Raw genomic sequence first — 21583 nt, 5'->3', positions numbered from 1 at the left:
AAAACAAACACATAGGGAGATAAATTTACCATTAAATAATAAAAATGAAATCTTAAAGAACAGAACTATTGGGATTTCTGTTTTGCAGCCATGAATTAAACACAAGTAAAATAATAACAATGCTATGAACCAGAAGAATCGGGGAGGACTAACTACCCTAAAGACCATCCCGCAGTTGATACCTTTCAACAGGACAATCTTTTTTTTTCTTTTTTAAAAATCTCTTTGCACATAAACAAATTTTGCATCTTTATTATTACTTTCACTTATAAAAAGCTCAGTTTGTCCCGTCTGAATTCCCTTTCTTCTTCGGTTACTTACTCTTCGCCGCCAACACGATTGGGAGACTCCCTCCTTATCATTTGAATGATGTCCTGAACAACTTCCGACATCAACGGTCGAAACTCAGGCTCCCTCTGCCAAAAAAAAAAAATATCATTCTTACTAGTAAAAACTAGCAGCATTGCTGTTACAACATTTTATTTTATGTTAGAGAAAGAAAAACTTACTTGGATACATCTAGAAATAATATCAGCAAATCGAGAAAGTGATTTAGCAGGATAGACTCCATTTAAAGCAGGATCAACCATTCTGGACAATGCGTCGATATCATGAAGCTGATGGGATGCCCATCTCACCAAGAATTGTTCCCCTCTATTTCTAGTCCTAAAGATGAAACACCAAAGAGAATAATTTTTTAGCTGTAGTGTATATGTGTAGTAAATTGTATAAAGCATTATTTCATGTTTACCTGTCATATGACTTTCTGCCAGTTAGAAGCTCTAACATCACAACACCAAAACTATAGACATCACTCTTCATTGTATACACCCCTGTCTCAAATTCCGGGGCACCGTAGCCATAAGCTGAAAGAAGTTGTCCTGACAACTGATATACAACAGCATAAGACACCCATTATTATTCATTGATTTTGTTAGAAGGGATTATAAAGCAAATGTGTCGTTGTGTGATTGTCCCTTCAAAACCCTAATCTCCATTTCTCCATTTTTAGACTCTATAATGTCTTGGTTTAGAAATAAACTGCAAATCATGAACATAGATTGGAAAATAGAAAATCGTAGTTGCTTACCTGTCTCACAGCACCTGCAGTTATCAGAGGAGCTAAACCACAATCAGAGACATGAACGGCAAACTCATCATCAAGAAGAATATTGGAAGACTTGAAGTTCCTGTGAATAATAGGAGGCTCGCAGACCTCATGCAGATACCTTCATTGCATAGAATAGTGTCTCATAAAAAAATCTATATAACCAACAGTTCAATATATTTTATATTTTTACTAGACCAGATTTTCATAAATTTCATTAGTCCTGCTAATATTAATCTGAAAAAATTGAAAAGGAATTTAGATTTTAAGTCTTCACTTACTCTAATGCTCTTGCAGCACCCAAAGCCATCCTGATTCGGGCATTCCATGATAGTTCCTTCTTTAATTCATCATCGTCAGAGTGTAAAACATCTTGTAGGGCCCCACTCTCACAATATTCATAGATGAGTAACCTCTCTCCATGCTCCGCACAGTACCCCATGAGCTCAACAACATTGGCGTGACGGATTTTATCAATATTGTTGACCAAATCAAGAAATTCATAATCCTTCTGTAGACTGAATGCCCTTTTATCCAGCTTCTTGATAGCAAGCAACTATATAAAAGATGTTAGATGTGAGTGTGACCTTAATATTATTTTTTAATGAAAACCAATTAAAGTTTTTTAAGTTTGGCAGAAATCAACCTTTCCACTTGGAAGCTCACCCCTGTAAACACTTCCTAGCATACCACTTCCAATAAGATTGTCCTGAGAAAAGCTGCTTGTGTATAGCTGAAGAGATGCAATACTATAGGACTTCACACTAAACATGGGGGGTTTCAGAGATTTGGCAAGCCTTCCCTTTTCATCAACCTTCTCAATTGGAGGTGGCACCGGCGGGGGTGGAGGAACCAATAAATCAATATCAAATCTGCTCATGTCATTTTCGTGATGATTAGACTTTTGCACTGCACTCATTCTTTGTGTATTTGTTTCTGCCTCATTCCTCGTTTTTGAGATCCAATTCATTCTTCTTGTGCCCGTTTGGTCTTCCTCTTTTGGCTTTATCGCTTCAACTTTTGGAGTTGGAACTGATCAGGAAATTTAACAGAGTGATTGATTGTTGGAGGGAAACAACATAAGCTTAAAAGAAACAAGATGGGGTTTTACCTTTCTCTGAATGCTGGATTTCTTGGACGGCAGTTCCGTTATCTCTAGGATTGTCTCTTCTTCCTACACAAGGAGCAATTTCGTGTTGCTTGAATCTCTCATCGTTGCGTCTTCTCTTTCGACACCTTGGTGCAAAAAGTAAAATTGCCATTACCAAAATTACAAATGACAACGCACTACCAATTGCTATCCAAACTATCCTTTTGGTAGTTACGCTTTTCTTGGTGCTATTGGAATTTGATCCCTTTGATGTAGTTGGACCCTCAGCCTGTTTTGGAGGGGGTTGTTTTGCTGGGACTTGTTTTCCAGGGGGGGATTGTTTACCAGGAGTCCGATCAGATGGTGACCCCCAGAATGGTGGTGAAGGTCCTACTGTTGGAGGTTTTGTCGAGGATGTTGGTGAAGATGATGGTACAGTGGTATTGAATAGATTACCATCTTTTCTACATGAGAAGAGACCAAGAATAGGAACACGTCAAACGATTAATAGTATTATACATTTTCTTCACAAGCTAAAACCCCAAGAAATGTTGTAGCACATACATGTTTGACAATTACATTTCATGCGACTAGTTAAAACTTGGAAAACTTTTTTATTTAAGGTTCCCGAGAAAAAAATATGGTATGTTTGTATATGGTGGAATTGGAATTGGGGTCCAATTCCAAATCCAATGTTTGTTTGATGATTTATTATAAGAATTTCTAATTCCAATGGAATTGAAGTGTATATAAGATTTTTGAAGTTTAATTTCACCCAACCTACTTCCGAATTTCAATTCAATTATTTCTCCAAACATATAATTTTATTTGTAATTTAATCCACAAAATGATTTAGAATGGAGCCGGGTCGAAATGCATTTGGGTCTTTGTATTCAATAAGTGTTTTTTCAACCCAAACACTTATGTGAGTGATTTTTCTCTTTAAAAGGTGCGTGCCGCACTCACGATAGACTACCAGTGATATACTGCAATTTTAAGATTCAATTTCAATCTTCCTACATAGTCATTGCATTGACATGATTTTCCAAACATGTTAATTGAATTGTAATTCAATTCCAATTCCAATTATGTCCATCCAAACAGTCTTAGAGTGAGTAATCATTCAATTATCATAACACATATAATATGGAGAGGATCCCTTAATTTAGAGATGATTACAAGTTCAATCACATATAATTAGCCTATCCAATTATGGTAATCAACATAATTAATAATAGATAACATCTAATCAATCCTGCCTAGATTGATTCTCAATATGTTCGTTCCAATAAAATTACTTTTAATGATAAGATCTTCCAACCGAATCTAAGCAAGATTACCATAATTCAATTGACTTTTGGCAAGATAGCCACCGAACATCAATTAAAAGGTATTACTCGATCTTCATAACTTTAGTCAATCTTATTCTAAGATATGGCCATGGAAGATGATTTTTAAGTCTCCCAATGCATTTTATTTCTGTGGAAGACTCAATGCTGCATGTAAGAACTTTTTCTTTAGGTTATCATTTCAGTTAACAAGCCATAGTCTTACAACTTCTAAAATGGGATGCACTTAATGTCAACAAGTAACACAAAGTAAACCAGATGGTCTAGATATTGTTGCCCTTACTTGAAATTGGGAATACTGGACAATTTGTCAGGTATTGGTCCACTGAATAGGTTATTCTCTACATTCCTGTTTAAAATAAGAACAACTCAAGTGTTAGACAATATAGAGTAAGAAGGAGTATCTTATTTGCAACCATAAAAGTATCTACATTATCCCTTAATACCATAAGCTATTCAAACATCTAACACCATCTCCAAATGAGAGATCCTAGAGACAAGACATACAGTGTAAGGAGAGGAAGATCTTGTAGAACATCCAGAGGTCCAGAAAGCTGGTTGTTCTGTAAATTACTGTAGATATCAAAGTTAGCTTCATATAACATATGGTAATCCATCCATTTTTTCAATACACTCACAGTTTCGTTAAAGATGATAAGCTCTGCATTGATGGTGGCAGAGGACCACTCAAATTATTGCTGGAGAAATCTCTAATAACATAATTCATGGTCAGTTCCATTGTTCAAAATTTTATGGTTTAATTAACACCTTACTGTAAACAAGTCTTACAGATTGGCTAGTACTGCAAGTCCTTCAAAAGCATCAGGTAACTCCCCACTTAGTTGGTTGTCATTTAGAGACCTGAAACGAAAGAACAACTGCTCGCTAGAGAAATTAAATTCTTTCACACAAGAATTGTGGAATACTGAAACAAGAGAGAATTAGTAGTTTACAATGCTGACAGCTGAACGAGAGAGGATAATGAACTCGGAATACTGCCATTGAGCTGATTGGATGAAAGAGAACTGCCAAGTGTAAGAGAGTCTTAGGTGAAATTCATTTATAAAATCAATAAAACTACAACGGAAAATGCTGACAAAACATACAAGCTCTCCAAGGTAATTGGAAGAGTGGTTGGAATGCTTCCCCCGATGTGGTTGTTGCCCAAATCACTGGAAAGAACAGCAACAGTACAACATCCATATTAGTTGAAACTGCAGTTACTCTAAAGAAGAGTATCTGCCTCTTTGCAATACCAGAAAACTAGAAGAAACTGAAACTCTGCATAAATCTATAACCGTAGTGGACCCAAATAGTAGGATATAAGAACAATATATCTCTATTACTTCTCACTCACAAAAAAAAACCTCTGTTACAAAGGCAGGATAGCAGAAAACCTATTTATCAAGACTAGAATGAAGAGACACTATAAAAACAAAAAGTATCAGCAGATGAGGAAGATCACGCATGTTATAATGGGATTGTGTATTATCACATACATTGATTTGATAGAAGAAAAAGAACCCAAGCTATCACTCAGCACTCCACCTATATTGGCACCATTAAGATTTCTGCAAAAAAGGTAAGACCTTAAGTAGCTGGACTTCTGCAATTTCTAAACATATCATGACTGAGAAGAGTGTATGATAAAAGGGAAAAACTACATACATTGAAATTACAAAACTATTGTTGCATTGAACTCCTTGCCAAGCCTCATCACACGGGTCTCCAGCAGTAGTAACCCACCCAGGAAGCACAGGTGATCCAAATGCAGCATATAACTTGTTCATAGCAGAAACTGATCAAAAAACTAAAAAGGTTAGCCAATAACTCAATGAATGGGCAATTCTGAAAGCCTAAAGAACATAAATGCAACCTACAGTTAGATTCTTATGAACCAAAAATCATTTAAAAGTTCACCTTAGAGATCTGAAGGTTGTTCATGTTAATTTTTTTTTTTTAAATTCAAAGTTTTCCAACAACAAGCTAACCAATCGGAAATTCAGTCTCACCATCTGTTGGAGTTGTCAATCCGAGAGTGTTCTGCAGAGTGCAGATCAGAACGAACACAAGAAACACCATTGATTGGATCTCCATATTGAGGCGATTAACAGTAGATTTATTCACCCTCATTGGTCCTGCTCCAACGCACAGCTCAATCTGGAATCGAAAACATACTGTACAAGCAAATGTCAGTAGCCTTGCGGAAGAGAAAATAAATCATCAAATCCTAACAAGTAACATGTTCATATAAACACGACTCTTACGAATTAGGAAAGAAAATTGAAATGAGCACGGAATTATACCAAATCTAGAGCAAATCCTTCTTTACAGTGATGAACTATTGAAGTAAAACCGCTCCGTTCCGTACAAAAATATGCTTAGACGCTAAGATTCAGCAGAATTTACGAACTAGACGAGATATATAGAGAGAGAAAGCTAAGGTGATACCACCATAGTTATTCAGATGCTTCACCACCAGCTGCTGGTATGTAAAGAGAAAACGGAAAGCAATGAGCTGGAGAAAGAGAAGATTGCCAAAAAGCGAGAGACGTAGAAGTCGCAGAGCCAATCAGAAGATGAAAGCGAATCAGTTCCATGTTCTTACCGTATCTCTCTCCAGTTTTTATCCCTCCATTGATGCTAAATTTCCAAAAGTAAAAACGAAAAGAAACGACTTACAGTGGTTGAGTTGAAATTGGAAATGAAGAAGATGATGATGAAGATGAACATGTGATTCCGCAAACCACGCTCGTAGGACCTGCGTGGAAACCAAACGGTTTGTCACGTTGAGGTTAATTAAATTATTAAAACATTTAAAACAAATAATTTAATTACTTTTATAATGAAAAATAAAATAAAATAATTCAACAAGTTTTGTTTGAAAGTGCTTTGCGTTGAATTTGTGTTGAGGCATGATAAATAATAATAATAATAATATATTCAAATTTAAATATTATACAGTTATAATAAATTAAAATTAATAATCATACATACATACATACCTAACAAACAATACCACACACTACACAATATAGAAGCCAACAGATTGTCAATTCTGGTGTTGAAATTAATGTGTGCTTTTGAAAATTGGATTTTAATATAAATATAATATAATATTTATATAGACTAGCATTATTGGTAGAATATTTATTTGAAGAACCTAACACATTGACACAATTTTTTTTATGGTTATAATCCTTAGTCAAAATTAAATTAGAATATTTATATGATTGAGTTCCTCTTACAGAGTAATTAATTTTTGTTTTTGCAAGTATTTACTTTTGTAAGAAGTTCATTTATTTATTTATTTATTTATGTATTTATATGGAAATGGGTAATGGTAAATTTCAAAGGTAACAATAAAGAGTCAACTAATATGGGTAAATTAATTAAAAAGGTAATTGAGATATAGTCCCTTATTGTAATGGTTCCTTTTTGCATAAAAAAGTTACTTTTGTGAAAGCTTAAGGTGTAAGGAGGATGAAAAAGAGGTGCATTTACATTACTTTTTTAGTTGGATAATATTAAATTAAACAAAACATATAATTTTATTTTGATTAAAATTAAAAGGTCTATTTAGTTTGATTATTATTGGACTAAAATAACCTTCACTTTTAGTAGCAGGAGCCAGCGGGGAATCTAATTGATTAAGAGAGATAGATAAGGACAGATCACACCATGGACCATTTTATCCTCTGGCCATTTAACGAACATATTTTATTAAAAAATAATATTATTCTAATCCTAAATATTTGACTAAACTCAAAACTATTTTTCGCTTTAATTTGATTCTAATCTTAAATATTTGACTAAACTCAAAACTAATTTTCGCTTTGACTCTTAACTCTTAAGTAGTGTTAACAACTAATGAAGAAATAAAAAATACTATTTATAGGAATCAAATTGAAATTCTATATACTACTATTTCGATACAAGTCTTAAGATATTTTTTATTGACATGTATTAATATTAAGGAGAATAAAATACAAAGACAATTATATAAAATTAAAAATTACAATTCTATTGTCTTTTTTTAATATATGTTTGAATTATAACTCGATACTATATTTTAGTTTCATTCTCTAATCTAAATGTTATAAATAACTCAGCTTATTTGATAAGGGGTAATTTTATGAATTACTATCAAAATATCAAATTTATCTTTATTTTAATATTTAAATATTAAAGATAAACAAATACTTTAATAAACTCAAATAATATATATGTATATAGAGAGAGAGAATCATACTTTTAAATTATAAGTGAATTTTATGCATACAATGAGATCTTGACAAATAAAAAATCAAACTAGTTTAGAATTTTAAAAAATGTTTTAATAGAACAATTTCGATCTACCTTATAAATATTGAAAAGAATCTTTAAAGAATTTCATTACGATAAGATTGTAGAATTTCTCTTGGATTAGTTGGTAATTGACATTCTTAAAAGCTAAATCTTTGTTAAATTTGTTTGGAATATTTTTTTTTTCTTTTTTATGTCCTTTTGTATGTTATTATGATTCTACTTTTTTTTTCTACTTGACTTATTAGACTAGCAACTTACTACTTCATTAAATGACAATTTAAAAATAAAAGATAATATTGTGCTTAATTGTCTTTATAAATAGAAACTTGATATAGTTGGACTGAGTCAATTGTCATTTTGAAGATTTGTTTTTTTGGGTCAAATTTGAAAACGAACTGGATTTGAGGTTAGGTAAAAACATTATTTTAAATTATTTTAAATTATTTTTTAAAATATGTTATTTTAATATTAATTTAAATTAAACAATTATATTTAATATATTTAATTAGATATATATTTACAAATTAAGTAACATTTATCCTTCAAACTTAATATGTTTTTTTTAAGGATAACAATTTAAAACCGTAACCAATTTGAATTGCTTAGAGTTTTTTTTTCTTTCAGTTTGACCTATAATTAACTAAAGATGATATTTGTGTCCTCTGACTCCACCCGATCTCACCATAAACATTATAAACACAATTAAATATATAAAATTATTAATATATATTTATTTATTAATTATATTTTATAAAAGTTTTTTTTTAATAATGTAAATTTTAATATATTACATAGATAGTGCATGTGGGAATTTCCCAAATTGAATGGAACTGATATTGTAGTAAAAAAATTCAAAAATTTTAAATGGCTCCATTCCATTGTCATCCTCTTTCCTAGTTTCTAGACACATTATATATTCAAGAATATTAGATGATAGCATTTATGCATGATACTTATAGGGTTAATTTTATTAAAAAGATAATTAAACGATTAAATATTTTATTTTTATTTTTTAATTATAAACATGTTATATATTTGTAAATTTTTATTTTTAAAAGTACTAAAATAAACTTTAAAAAAATTAATTTTTTTCAAGAATCCAACACTGTCCAAACTTAAAAGTAGCCTAGATTTACACAATGCATATTAATGAGGAATCATGATTCATTGGTTGAAATTATGATCGATCTCTTCCAAAGAATTGACTTTTTTTTTTTTACTTCATGTTCAGCTCGTTTGATTTTTTTTTACTGGGTTTTCACTAGTAAAATCCTAATTTGATTAAATTAAAAAGAAACATTTTTTTAATTGATGAAGGATAATATATTCCTAATTTTCTCTATATATATCTTGAATTAATAAGAAAATAATTAAATAAATAATAGTTTTGAAATTTTATAAACAAGAAGAATGAAAAGATATATATGAAATGATGGTTAGGTTTTTGAGTAAAATCTTTCAAAATAAAATAAAGATCAACATAGTTATTTAAATGAAATAAAATATTATTAAAAATTACAATAAAACAATAAGAAGAAGAAGGATTAGAGTCATCCAATGTAATCATTAATGGAGACCAGCGAAAAACTAAATTTGTAACTTAAGATAAAAGTTTGACTTTGATATCATGTTAGAATATACTAATTACATAAATTATAGACATTCCATTAAACTTATAAAAAAACTAATAATATAAAACTAATAATATAATATTAATATAATATAATATATTAATGATATTATCATAATATATATAATATTATGATAATATCTTATTTATATTTTAACCGAGAGTAATAATTAATTAAAAAATATAAATTACATCAAAGAAAAAGAATAACAACTATGGGAAAGTAATAGAGTTTAATCAAATATGATTTTTTCATTTAAATTTGACTGTTAATTTTATAAGTTTGGTATTTCTTTTTGTTTTTTATTCATGGTTGAATCAAAGTTAGGGTTCAATTTTAATTATGACTTATTTTGAATTTTACCTCACTTTTGGGTTTATTTAATTAGATGACATTAAACCGTTTAAAAAAAAAATTAATTGTAATTTTATTTTAAAATAAAATCATATTCATAGATAAAAAAAAATCTAAAAACAAATGAAGATTTTTTAATTAAGAAAGTAACTAACTTATATATTTATTATTGATTAAACATATTATAAAGGTTCAAAAGATCATCAGCGAAATAATAAATAAACTAAAGCGGTCTCTTGTTTAATTAAACAAGAGTAGAAAGAAGATTCCGTTTCTAAATCTTAGAAGGTCATAATTTATCAAATTACCTTTAATTTTTTCATTTAAGATGATCCAATAAACAATGAAGTGGGTTAAAAGTGCATAATTTATCACAATCGAATCCATGATACCTAACTTTAGTAAGGTTGATTATTTATCATTTGTCAAACCGCATGAGAAATAAAGTTTAAGTCCATACAAATCATCACATCACATTATCTTGATTTCTCTATCTTGTATTTTTAAAATTGTTTTTTTCTTAAGCACCACCAAAAAACAAGGTCTAAACCAAGTTTCCGTCAAAATTCATCATCTTCGTTGTCAAATATTTAATACACCTATCTCACAACTCACAAGCATTCTTGCAGCTTCCTTGAGCCCGAATATAAAGAATAGAGGTTAGACCAGTTGTAGCGGTAACACGTGACATTCTAAAAGCTAATAAAATTTCTTAAATTCAACTCCATTGTCATGAAAATCATCGTCAAACTCCATTTAGTGAACCTCGCAAAAAAAAAAAAAAGCTTTGTAATTATATATATATTTTTTCATATTTACTGGAACTCACAAATTGTGCTTGATGTTCTAGATTAAAGCAACCAGTGAGCTTAGGATCCAAAGGATGGACAACCCATAAGTTTTCATTATGAGTAATCCAATTATAATTAAATGGATTTATATTTATTTATTTGCAAGAGGATGAGATTCGAATCCCTAATGGACATGTTAAAATAACTTTTTCAATGTGATATTATAAATTCTCCAAAATTAAATATCAACAAATTTATATGAACTAAAGATCAAAATTAAATATAAAATTCCTTAAATATTGCTTAATTTGGAAGCTATATATATATATATATATATATGTAGTTTTCATTCTACCCTAATAACATATATCATCATCTAGAATGACCTGATTTTCAATAAAAGTGATTATTAATTTAAAAAAATAACTCACACGTACGAGCATCATATCATCAATAATCAATAATGCTAATAAAATGTTATAACTATTAAATATATATATGTATGATTAAAATCAAAATAAAATATTAGAAATATATATTTACGATAGTAATGATGATAACATTTTTGTTTTTGTGTAACAACAATAATGATTAATAATAATTCTGAATTGAGTGCAATTAAGTTACATTAATTAAGAAAAACTGATATTTGAATGAATTAATTAAGTATGTGAGTTTGAGTTTGAGTTTGGAATTGAACAGGATGAGCAATGAAGGTCGGAACTTCTTCTCCGGGCATCAACACCGACAAGTCACCGCCATAAGATGGATTCTGCCAGAAAATGTTTTATAGAATGTCCAAGTTAAATTAACCACTACTAGTACTTACTTAGTTATAAATAAATATGGTTTGACCTAGTTTTTACCACCTTAAATAATCCACAAAGAAAGAAAAATGGTCTTAGAATCCACAACATTTTCCATCAATTAAGGGATTCGGTTTATTTATTTTTCCAATACCTAATAGGTAATAACAATCTAGTTTCTTTTTTTCTTCTAAATAAGAACATTTTTTTTTATAACACGCGTTTCACCTTTGAACTGCGACCAATACGAGCGGGTTAAAACACATAGTTCAAACTTGACGACGGACAAACTTGAACCCATGACCTCAGGGAGACTAGAAATATCCCGCTCTTATTCACGTTAGGCTAAAGATGGTACTCAACTAGAATAAATTAGTAAATGATGTTAGGGTTAATGATAGAGTGCATAAGATGAGATAAGAGGTTGGTAATTAGAAAGAAAGGTGATATGAAGGTCATGTTGGTTTAATTATATCTAACACTACATCACATGCTGCTACTGACAAACCCTTGGACCATTTTAGCCTCCCTCAAAGCCGACATATCATAATTATCCTACACTTCTTATAATAATATACATAATTTAGACTATATATATATATACAAAAATGTTAATCAAGACCTCATTTGATATTGGGTTTTTTATTTTAATTTTTAATTTTTAATTTATATTTTTATCAAACATCAAACAAGCTGTAATGTTACGTTTGAATGTTACGTTTGAGTGCATTAATTAATAAATTATATGATTAATTAATATAATAATAATAATATTATAACTAGGTTTTCTCCCACTATATTATTATAATTATTGCAACTCGAAAAGCAACCCACCCACCCATCCACTTGTGACTAATTACTTCTTCTTCTCTTGGAACAACAAATTTAATTTTATAAATATCACTAAAAGCCAAATTATTTGAGGGCATCCGCATCTCATTTCATTTTTATCACCACTAAATATTTATTTATATTATTATTAAGTGGTTTCATCGTATTAAGTGGAATATAGAATATTAACCTCTCTAATTATATATATATATATAGTTGGAAATACATAATAATAAAATATATATATCTTTTTAATTAATTAATTTATTTATTGTCAGACTGATTATGGGCATGCTAAATGCCAACTAAGTGTTGGCCCCCATGCTCACATATTGCAGCAGCCCTTTCGTTTATTCAAACAAAATTTATTTATTTATTTATTTTTGTTTTGCTCTACTAATTAATTAGGCCATGTTTGGTTTTAGATTATTATTACCCAACCTACTCATTACATTTGTAGACTAATCCAAAATTCTTGATGTAACCAAAAGTAAGAAATAATAATAATAATATTTTGTTAAGGTGTAATTATTTAGTTATTATGAAATTCCTTAAATACCCCTCTCCTTGAATGGTGGAAATCATAAAAAAAAAAAAGAGATACTATGTGTGATTGTGAGAGTGAGAGAGAAAACTGACTTTGGGAAAAGGGTAATTGAGCTTTCCATTGAACGACGTCGTTTGGGCCTCGATATCTCCATGATTCAGACCACCACCGTCGGCGGCGGCGGTTGTTGGCCGGAGGAATCTCTCGAAGATAGCCATTGCAAGGAACATAGAGACTAGGATGGCGGTTGCGACGAACCCAAATGAAACTGCATTAACAGTATTATCGAAATTTCTCCAGTGCTCGCCGGCGCCGGCGCCTCTATCCGAAACGGTACTCGCCGGAGCCATGGTCGGAGAGAGCAGCATTGTTCACTTTTGTGTCCGTTCCTCTGTCTCTCATCAGTTCACCGAACTTATATAGAGCTGAAGAAGAAAGTGAAAGAGGATGGGTGGAGATTGGTCTTCGTTTTCACAGCATTGCGAGAGCTTATTTGGTTCTAATAGCGTACCAATGAATTAAAGGAAAGGAATTTGACGAGAAATGGAGAGAGAATCAAGAAATTGAATCTGTATATCGTTCTTAATTATCTTCCTTCCTTTTACGTATTACCAGAAATGGTGATTATTGCCCATTTAAACAGCCGGTCTTCACTCCTCAAACTCAGATATATAGAAAATAGAGAGAGAGAAAAGAAAAAAAAAAGAAAGAGAAAGAGAAAGAGATTGCCTGAGGTTAGAGTGTTAGACAATGGAGATTTCATATAAACTAGCATTTAGCACGTGTATTTGCACGAGTAATAATATAAAAAACTATGAAAAATTTACGTATAACATTTTTTATTTTATTTTTAATCGTTTTAAATTTATGGGTGGGTCAACTCATAATCCGACCCAAATATCTATTTACTTAACATCATTATATATTAATTAGTTAAAAAGTTGAACTTATATTAATATTAAAACATCCCGCGTTTATCAAATTTGGTGTTGAATTTAAAATATAAAGTCTTTGTAGCCTAGTTGGTTAAAGAGTTGTATTTGTTTGGTTAGGTTGCAAGTTCGAAACATACCTCTAATATTTTTTATTTTATTTTTAACCGTTTTAAATTTAAAAACGGGTCAACCCACAATCCTACCCAAGTATCCAAATTAACCACAGCTCTCGACCCGACAATCCGGATACTTTAAAAATTAAGCATCATTATATATATAGATATTGGCTTTCATTTTTATAACTTTTTTTTTATTTGAAAAATCTAAATGAGACAGTAGCTAAAATAAAAAAATAAAAATAAAAAATTAGAACTTTGGGTTTCGCTTGTTGTTTATTTATAACTTTGGATTTCGCTTCTAATTCAAAGTTAGATTAATTTTTGCTGACTAAACACATTAAACGGAACCTAGAACCTCAGGGAGAGGACGGGCATATTACTATCTTTTTACCGTGCCGCTAAAATATAGAAGGAACGCATTAAGAACTCTTTTTTATCTTAATTTATTTGGAGATTACTAAAAATAATTTTAAATAAAAAAATACATTATGTATTTGGTAACTTTAGAATTCATAATAAAATTAGAATTGAAAGGTGTAATTTTAATTCTTAAGTTGGGTAAACACTCTAATATTAAATTAGATTTGAAATTAAAATTTTAATAAAATTCAATATATTGTAATTTTATAGTTCTTAATTTCACTCATTTTATGTCGAAATTATAATTTTAAAATTTATTTTTTTTATGTTTTTTTAAATAAAATAACTTATTATTTTATCATTTAAAATACGATTAAAATTTTAAATTCATAATTTTTTTTAATTTAATTTATGATTTTAAAATATTAAACCGATGATTTTTTTTTTAATTTAATAAATTAACATTTTGAACTAATATATATTTTTAATTTAAGAAGTTAATATTTTGAACCGATATCTAATTTTTGAATTTAGGAAATTAGTGTGGAACAAATATTATTTAAAAGAAAAATAAATTATACAAATATTTTAATAAAATAGATAATATATATTAAAATTGTTTTTATTATATTATTTTTTTTCAACCATAGAAATTGAGATTGAATTATAATTTTATAATTTTCCTAAATATAGAAATTGAATTCTCAATTCCAATAAATTAGAATTAAAATTCTAATATCAATGTCAATATTAATTTCACTCATCCAAACATATCCTTATAATATTTCAACAAATACAAAATTCAAATAACCTCTACTAAAAAGTTTTAGATGAAGTTTTAATTTTTGTTAGGAAAACCCAAACAAACTTAAAGATTTTTCATCTTAATTAAAATAAAGAAAGATAAACAGTACAGCATTATATATTTATAGACAAGTTGTCTTTCTTTGACATTTTAGCATCCATATTTTGTCTCATTGTATGAAAAGTGAAGTTTCTTCTTATTATTTATTATCCATACTCCAAGTTAAAACAAAAAAAAAGTAATGATTTAAAACTATAACATAACTTGTTTGAGAGAATAAATTATTGTTTTACAAAAATGATAGACTATAACATTTTAAAATAAACTATTTAGAACTCCATTTATTTTGATATAACCTAAGATGAGAAGGGAGGTTATTTCCTAAATTGAAAGGAGGAAATGTTAGTAGAGGAGCAATAAAAGAAAAGTGTAATAAATAATAATAATATATACAAAAAAACAAGGAATGGAAGAAGCACTTGATATAATTTCATCAGTTTTTGTCTCTTCCCAAAATATGAAATATTGGGCTTGTCCCTTTTCCTAAACCCCCCATTCACCCCTTCTGTCCTTGACAATTGCATGCCTTTGTTTGTTTGTTTGTTTGTCCCCATCCCAGAAACGACGTCGTTACCTATTATTATTAAATAAATGTTAGTAAGCTCATGCTTATTATTATTATGTGGACTTTGGGCCTTCTTGGACCTTTATATAACAAGCATACTATAAAGGCCCACAAAGGCAACCCATATCATAACAAGTGGAGGTATGCTCACCCGGTCCAAATGGGTCCAAAATATCAAATTCAATCAAAACACTTCAAACCAAATTTGAATTGTGAATATCAAATTATTACCAATTTTCTTAGTATTCAACATTTCTTTCATTTTTTTTAATCAAAAGAAAATATTAAAGGTAAGTAAAATATTTGGGAGGAAATTTGAAAAAGAGAATGAGAGAAGAAACAAATTGAAAAAATAAAATAATTTATCTCTTTTCTCTTAATTTTTGTCAAACTAATCAAAATCATGACATGTCATTCCCTTTCCCAAATTCACTCATTCTCTTTCCCAAATTCACTCATTTATCGCTGGATAATTCAATATTACCAGTATTGCACTACTTGTATCTCAAGTATGAATGAAGTGACACATACTCACAAAAATGAAGCATCACTTTTTCTTAATTATACATGCACTGCATGTAGTGTTAGTATGAAAATAACCCTTCATCGAGCTCATCTAAATTAAATCAAGATGCACACCCTTTTGCTTAGGGAGAAATGAGTTTTTTTTATTAAATTTAAGAAGGAAGTGAGAAGGAGGTTCAAATAGGACCCCACAAAAGCATATAAAACCTTCATTGCCACTTATAATTGGAGTAGCAAACCCTATTTGGGGCCTCTCCTTATCCATAAGAATCAAAGGATATTATGATAAGATGATAAGTCCACGTGTCAAAAACCCAATAGCCTAGATCCCTCCCAAGATCATTCTTCACTTCTCTCATCCCTACTCTACCCAATCCCAATCCATTTCTCTTCATCTCTCTCAACAATGGCTTCTCCAACGACTCTAATCTCTCCCCCGGCAACAAAAACCCTAACCCCAATCAAAATTTCCAAACCCATTCTTCCAATCGCCTCCACACAAAACCACAATCCCATTTCCACCCCACAAAAACCCTTCAACCGCCGTGATTTCCTTTCCTTTACCCTCATAGCAGCTGCCGGAGTTATCTCTCTTCCCGCCGCCCCTGCCCGAGCTGCCTCAGACGAAGATTACGTGAAGGAAACTAAGGAAGTGATCGAGAAGGTTCGATCAACCATCAGTATGGAGAAGACTGACCCTAATGTGGCCTCTGCCGTCTTAGGATTAAGGGAGGCTTCTAATTTTTGGGTGGCGAAATACAGAAAAGAGAAGTCTTTGCTTGGGAAACCGTCTTTTAGAGATATGTATTCTGCCCTTAATGCCATTTCTGGACATTACATAAGTTTTGGACCCACTGCACCAATTCCTGCGAAGAGGAAAGTTAGGATATTGGAAGAGATGGATACTGCTGAGAAATCTCTGCTCAGGGGAAGATAAAGAAAGAAATAAAGAATTTGTTTTTCAATTAGCCACTCCAAAAAATATTACATTATTTTCATTCCTATTTCTGCAAATTGGACTCTTTAGTAGTAATTTTGTAATATTGTAACTTACCATATTCGGGAATTTCATATTCCTTGGTGTATGAGTCTATTTTACTTTTATGAGATATAAAGTTCATATCATTTTGAACTCTTTCCTACAAAATACTCATGAATTTGGATATGACTTTTTTAAATATTTTTTCTATCATTTATTTTATATTTCACAGTTATTCAAAATATAAGAATTGTAGCTAGGAGATGAAAAGTCACAATTTTTTTTTACTTGTATAATAATAATAAAAAATATGTTTGTTTAGTTGGTCATTTAAATTTTAAATGTTTAATTAAGTTGGGCACTTAGTTATATGACAGTCATGTTAACCAAAATAAACACTGAATTAATAATTACTCAATTACAATTTCTTTTTTGAAGTAGTTAGTTTTTATCAATTTAAGCTTGAATTTTAAAATTGGTAGTTAGGCCTTAAGTTTCTAACTAGTCATTTGAGAACCTTTTCCCAATTAGAGATTGTCTTGGTTTTTCCACATTTTGTATTGAGAGAGAGTCGATGAGAATCATCGCTTCGGTTTCAAGAGCAGAATCTTCGATTTCTTCATGTATCATGTCTTAGAATATGGTGGATTAAAGCTTATTGTCGTCACCTGCCCTCTCCGCCTATACTATACTATACCTACCTATATCGCCTTGGCTTTTGCTGTCTTGCTTATTTTATTCGATCTCCTGTTTAAAGTGAGTTCCACCTAATTGTATTCTACCAATCTCTTCCATTTTAAATCTAACAGAATTGGCTAATTCCAAACAAAGAAATAAAAATTGTCTGTAATCATACTTTAACATAATAATTCATTTTTACAAATCTATGTTATTTGTAAAAAAAAAAATACATCACAATTGATAAATGAAACACATAATTATGATGTTTCGAAATTCTGTAAAATATAAATAACAAATTTATACTTTATTTAAATTTAAATGTAATACGTTCAGAATCGTTTATACATATTATTTAATTTATAAATGTATCAAATTAATTAAATAAATAAAAATAGAAAAAACTTCAAATTGTCACATGTTTCCTAACAAATTTCAAATTAAGTATAAATATGTAAAATCTACTCAAATTCGAACACAAAATATTCGGACATTTCTAAAGTTATTAACTAGCAAATTATCATTTGCCTATCACAACAACAAACCCATGTCTAGTCAAGCTTTGCTTCGCTTTGACAGTGTTTATCGTCCCGCCATTCTCACCTTCCTCAGTTCTTCATCTTCTCTAATACAAGCCCGAACAGCTCACGCCCACATTCTCAAAACCGGTCTATCTTCCGAAACCCATCTCATAACCAAGCTCGTATCTTGCTACTCCAACCACCGCTCTTTCTCCGATGCAGAATCCATTCTCGACTCAACCCCTCAATCCTGTTCACTCTTCTCTTTCTCCTCCCTCATTTACGCTTGTTCCAAACTCAATCACTTATCACAAGTCCTCCAACTATTCTCCCGAATGCTAAATCGAGGAATTCTACCCGATGCTCATGTTCTCCCCACCGCCGTTAAAGCTTGCGTTGGATTATCAAACATCAAAGCAGGGGAAATGATTCATGGGATTGCATTTCATGTTGGGTCTGCGTATAATGATTTCGTGCAATCATCTCTTTTACATATGTATATAAGTTTTGGAAACTTACAGAATGCCCGCAAGGTGCTCGACGAAATGCCTGAGCCAGATTCGTTATCGTTGAGTGCCTTGATTGCGGGTTATGCTAGGGAAGGATTTGTAAATGATGCGAAAGAGATGTTTGATGAAATGAGTGAAATTAATACAGTTACATGGAATGGAATGATCTCAGGTTTTAACCAGAGTGGTCATTGCTTTGAATCTGTTTTAATGTTTCATAAGATGCATAGTTTGGGTTATATGGCTGATGGAACTAGCATATCAAGTGTTCTTTCTTCACTTGGAGATTTGTTAGATCTTAATATGGGTATTCAAATCCACGCTTTTTCGTTCAAGATCGGTTTGGTATCGAGTGTTTGTGTCGTGAGTGCTCTGATCGACATGTATGGAAAATCTGGTCAAACAAGCGAGATATCGAGGGTATTCGATGAATTGGATAAACCAGACGTAGGTTCTTGCAATGCCCTTATTGCAGGGCTATCGAGAAACGGTCTTGCAGACGAGGCATTAACGATATTTAGACGATTAAATAGAGAAAGGATGGATTTAAACGTTGTTTCATGGACAACTATGATTTCTTGCTGCACGCAGCATGGAAAAGACATGGAAGCTTTGGATCTCTTCAGAGAAATGCAGCAGCTTGCCATGTTGAAACCTAATTCGATAACGATACCTTGTTTGTTACCCGCTTGTGGTAATATTGCAGCGTTAATGCATGGAAAATCAGCTCACGGATTCACTCTTAGAAAGGGTATACCAATCGACGTTTACATAGGCAGCTCGTTGATCGATATGTACGCGAAATGCGGAAAAATTGAATCCTCACTCTCGATTTTCAACAAAATGCCTACTCGAAACATCGTATGTTGGAACGCAATGATAAACGGCTACGCAATGCACGGAAAAGCTAAAGAAGCGATGGAAATCTTCGAAAAAATGCAAAATCCCGATTTCATCACCTTCACTTGTATTCTATCGGCTTGTAGCCAAAACGGGCTGACAGAAGAAGGGAAGAAGTATTTCGATAGCATGTTAGAGCACGGGGTTGAACCGAGAATGGAGCATTACGCTTGCATGGTGAATCTTCTCGGTCGAGTTGGAAAGCTCGACCAAGCCTTCGATTTGATAAAGAAAATGCCATTTACCCCCGATTCTTGCGTATGGGGAGCGTTACTCAGCTCGTGTAGAGTTCACAAGAACGTTAGTTTGGGTGAGATTGCTGCCAAGCGATTATTTGAATTGGAGCCGACTAACCCGGGTAATTATGTTCTCTTATCGAACATATACGCATCGAAAGGGAAGTTCGATGAAGTTGATAGAATTCGAGATATGATGAGAAGTATTGGGATTAGAAAAAAACCGGGATGTAGTTGGATTGAGATACAGAGGAAGGTGTATATGTTATTGGCGGGTGATAAATCGTATTCGGAGATGGATTCGGTGAAGAAGAAGATGGAAGAAATCGGGGCGGAGATGAAGAGGTCGGGTTATTCGCCTATAGTTGAATTTGTGCTTCAAGATGTTGAAGAACAAGAGAAGGAGGATGCATTGTGTGGGCATAGTGAGAAATTGGCTGTGGTTATTGGTTTGTTGAAGACTGAAAAGGGATGTTCACTTCGAGTGATAAAGAACCTAAGAATTTGTGGGGATTGTCATCAAGTTATCAAATTTGTGTCTAAATTTGAAAATAGGGAAATCTTTGTTAGAGATACTAATCGTTTTCATCACTTTAAAGATGGTGTTTGTTCATGTGGTGATTATTGGTAATACACATTTTCAGATAAATAAACTCAATATTTAGTTACCTATAAAACAAGGTTGGTAAATAGCATGGATTCAAAATTTTATATAATTGACTTCAAATTACTTTTTACTCATTGGAGTAGAGCGTGCCCTGTTCTTTTTCATAGAGAAGTAAAATAGTAATTTTTTATTTTTAAATATTATCATTCTGTCTAAATGGCAGAATGTAAAGAGCTAAAGAAATGGTTATGGCTAATCTCTTTAATTAAGCTATTTTACTAGTGCAAAGAGGAAGTCGCTAGACTTACATTTGCCTTATTATTGCGGCCGGTGATAGTAACACATCCTACTGGAGAGTCTCATTCTCTCGCATTCGTCCTTACCTCTGTTCTATTCTATTGATCCAGTTTAGGCGGCTTTCAGTCTCTATAAACTTGATGAAATATCTATTACAAATGAAATGATGGATAAAATGGTAATATTGATAAAAATTAAGTTTAATATAAACTTAATGTTAATATATACTTGTATTTTCTCGGCACTCACTTAACCCTTAATCTTGTGACTCACACTTTTTTATATGTCTTTTTTATCCACTCGGCAAATCACACACCAATATTAATCGACCTCAATTGAAGACACACCATTTATCTTTCGTCAAACTCAACCACTAACCCTCAATTAACCTTCATCTTGTGACTCACACTTTTTCATATGTCTCTTTATTACTCGACAAAGCACTCATCAATCTTAGTCGACCTCTCTTCTACTCTCACTTCAACAAATCAACAATTAATCCTAATTGATCACTGACCTCTTATCTAATGTCAAACCAACCATTAACCCCAATTGATCCTCATCTTTTGACCATCCGACCTCCATCTCGTGACCTCATATTTTCAAATGATCGTCAAACCAACCACTAATTCTGACTTCACACTCGACAAATCACCTGACCTTCATCTCGTG

The 21583-nt window shown here is 31.3% G+C and overlaps 4 protein-coding genes across 5 annotated transcripts; 2 read left to right on the top strand and 2 right to left on the bottom strand.

Moving 5' to 3' along the window:
• Positions 1-12: 12 nt before the first annotated feature.
• On the bottom strand, positions 13-6238 carry LOC124940714 (protein STRUBBELIG-RECEPTOR FAMILY 3-like). Of its 2 annotated transcripts, XM_047481250.1 has the most exons (18): positions 6156-6238; positions 5854-6032; positions 5560-5724; positions 5216-5345; positions 5047-5118; positions 4654-4719; positions 4501-4572; positions 4337-4408; positions 4186-4257; positions 4055-4120; positions 3831-3896; positions 2220-2662; positions 1755-2140; positions 1390-1664; positions 1091-1229; positions 752-888; positions 510-666; positions 13-416 (listed from the first exon to the last, which is right to left on the bottom strand). In XM_047481250.1, the coding sequence occupies exons 3-18, from the start codon at positions 5678-5680 to the stop codon at positions 318-320; spliced, it is 2373 nt and encodes a 790-aa protein (XP_047337206.1). In that variant the 5' UTR covers positions 5681-5724; positions 5854-6032; positions 6156-6238; the 3' UTR covers positions 13-317. The 2 variants fall into 2 exon arrangements, with proteins under 2 accessions (XP_047337206.1, XP_047337205.1); XM_047481249.1 differs by having other exon boundaries at positions 5854-6184.
• A 4984-nt stretch (positions 6239-11222) lies between these two features.
• Positions 11223-13497, bottom strand: LOC124940724. Its single transcript, XM_047481260.1, has 2 exons — positions 12908-13497; positions 11223-11403 (listed from the first exon to the last, which is right to left on the bottom strand). Exons 1-2 carry the CDS (start codon positions 13181-13183, stop codon positions 11290-11292), a joined length of 390 nt encoding a protein of 129 aa, XP_047337216.1. The 5' UTR covers positions 13184-13497; the 3' UTR covers positions 11223-11289.
• Positions 13498-16529: 3032 nt separating this feature from the next.
• Positions 16530-17325, top strand: LOC124940723 (photosystem II repair protein PSB27-H1, chloroplastic-like). Its single transcript, XM_047481259.1, has one exon. The coding sequence runs from the start codon at positions 16591-16593 to the stop codon at positions 17119-17121; it is 531 nt and encodes a 176-aa protein (XP_047337215.1). The 5' UTR covers positions 16530-16590; the 3' UTR covers positions 17122-17325.
• A 1051-nt stretch (positions 17326-18376) lies between these two features.
• LOC124940715 (pentatricopeptide repeat-containing protein At1g20230) lies at positions 18377-20651 on the top strand. Its single transcript, XM_047481251.1, has one exon. It carries the CDS (start codon positions 18389-18391, stop codon positions 20636-20638), a length of 2250 nt encoding a protein of 749 aa, XP_047337207.1. The 5' UTR covers positions 18377-18388; the 3' UTR covers positions 20639-20651.
• Positions 20652-21583: the final 932 nt, after the last annotated feature.

The sequence above is a fragment of the Impatiens glandulifera genome, chromosome 5 (assembly GCF_907164915.1).
Source record: "Impatiens glandulifera chromosome 5, dImpGla2.1, whole genome shotgun sequence".
Taxonomy (NCBI): Eukaryota; Viridiplantae; Streptophyta; class Magnoliopsida; order Ericales; family Balsaminaceae; genus Impatiens; species Impatiens glandulifera.
The sequence above is the reverse complement of the archived record's forward strand: the minus strand, read 5'-3'. Positions and strand labels throughout refer to the sequence as shown.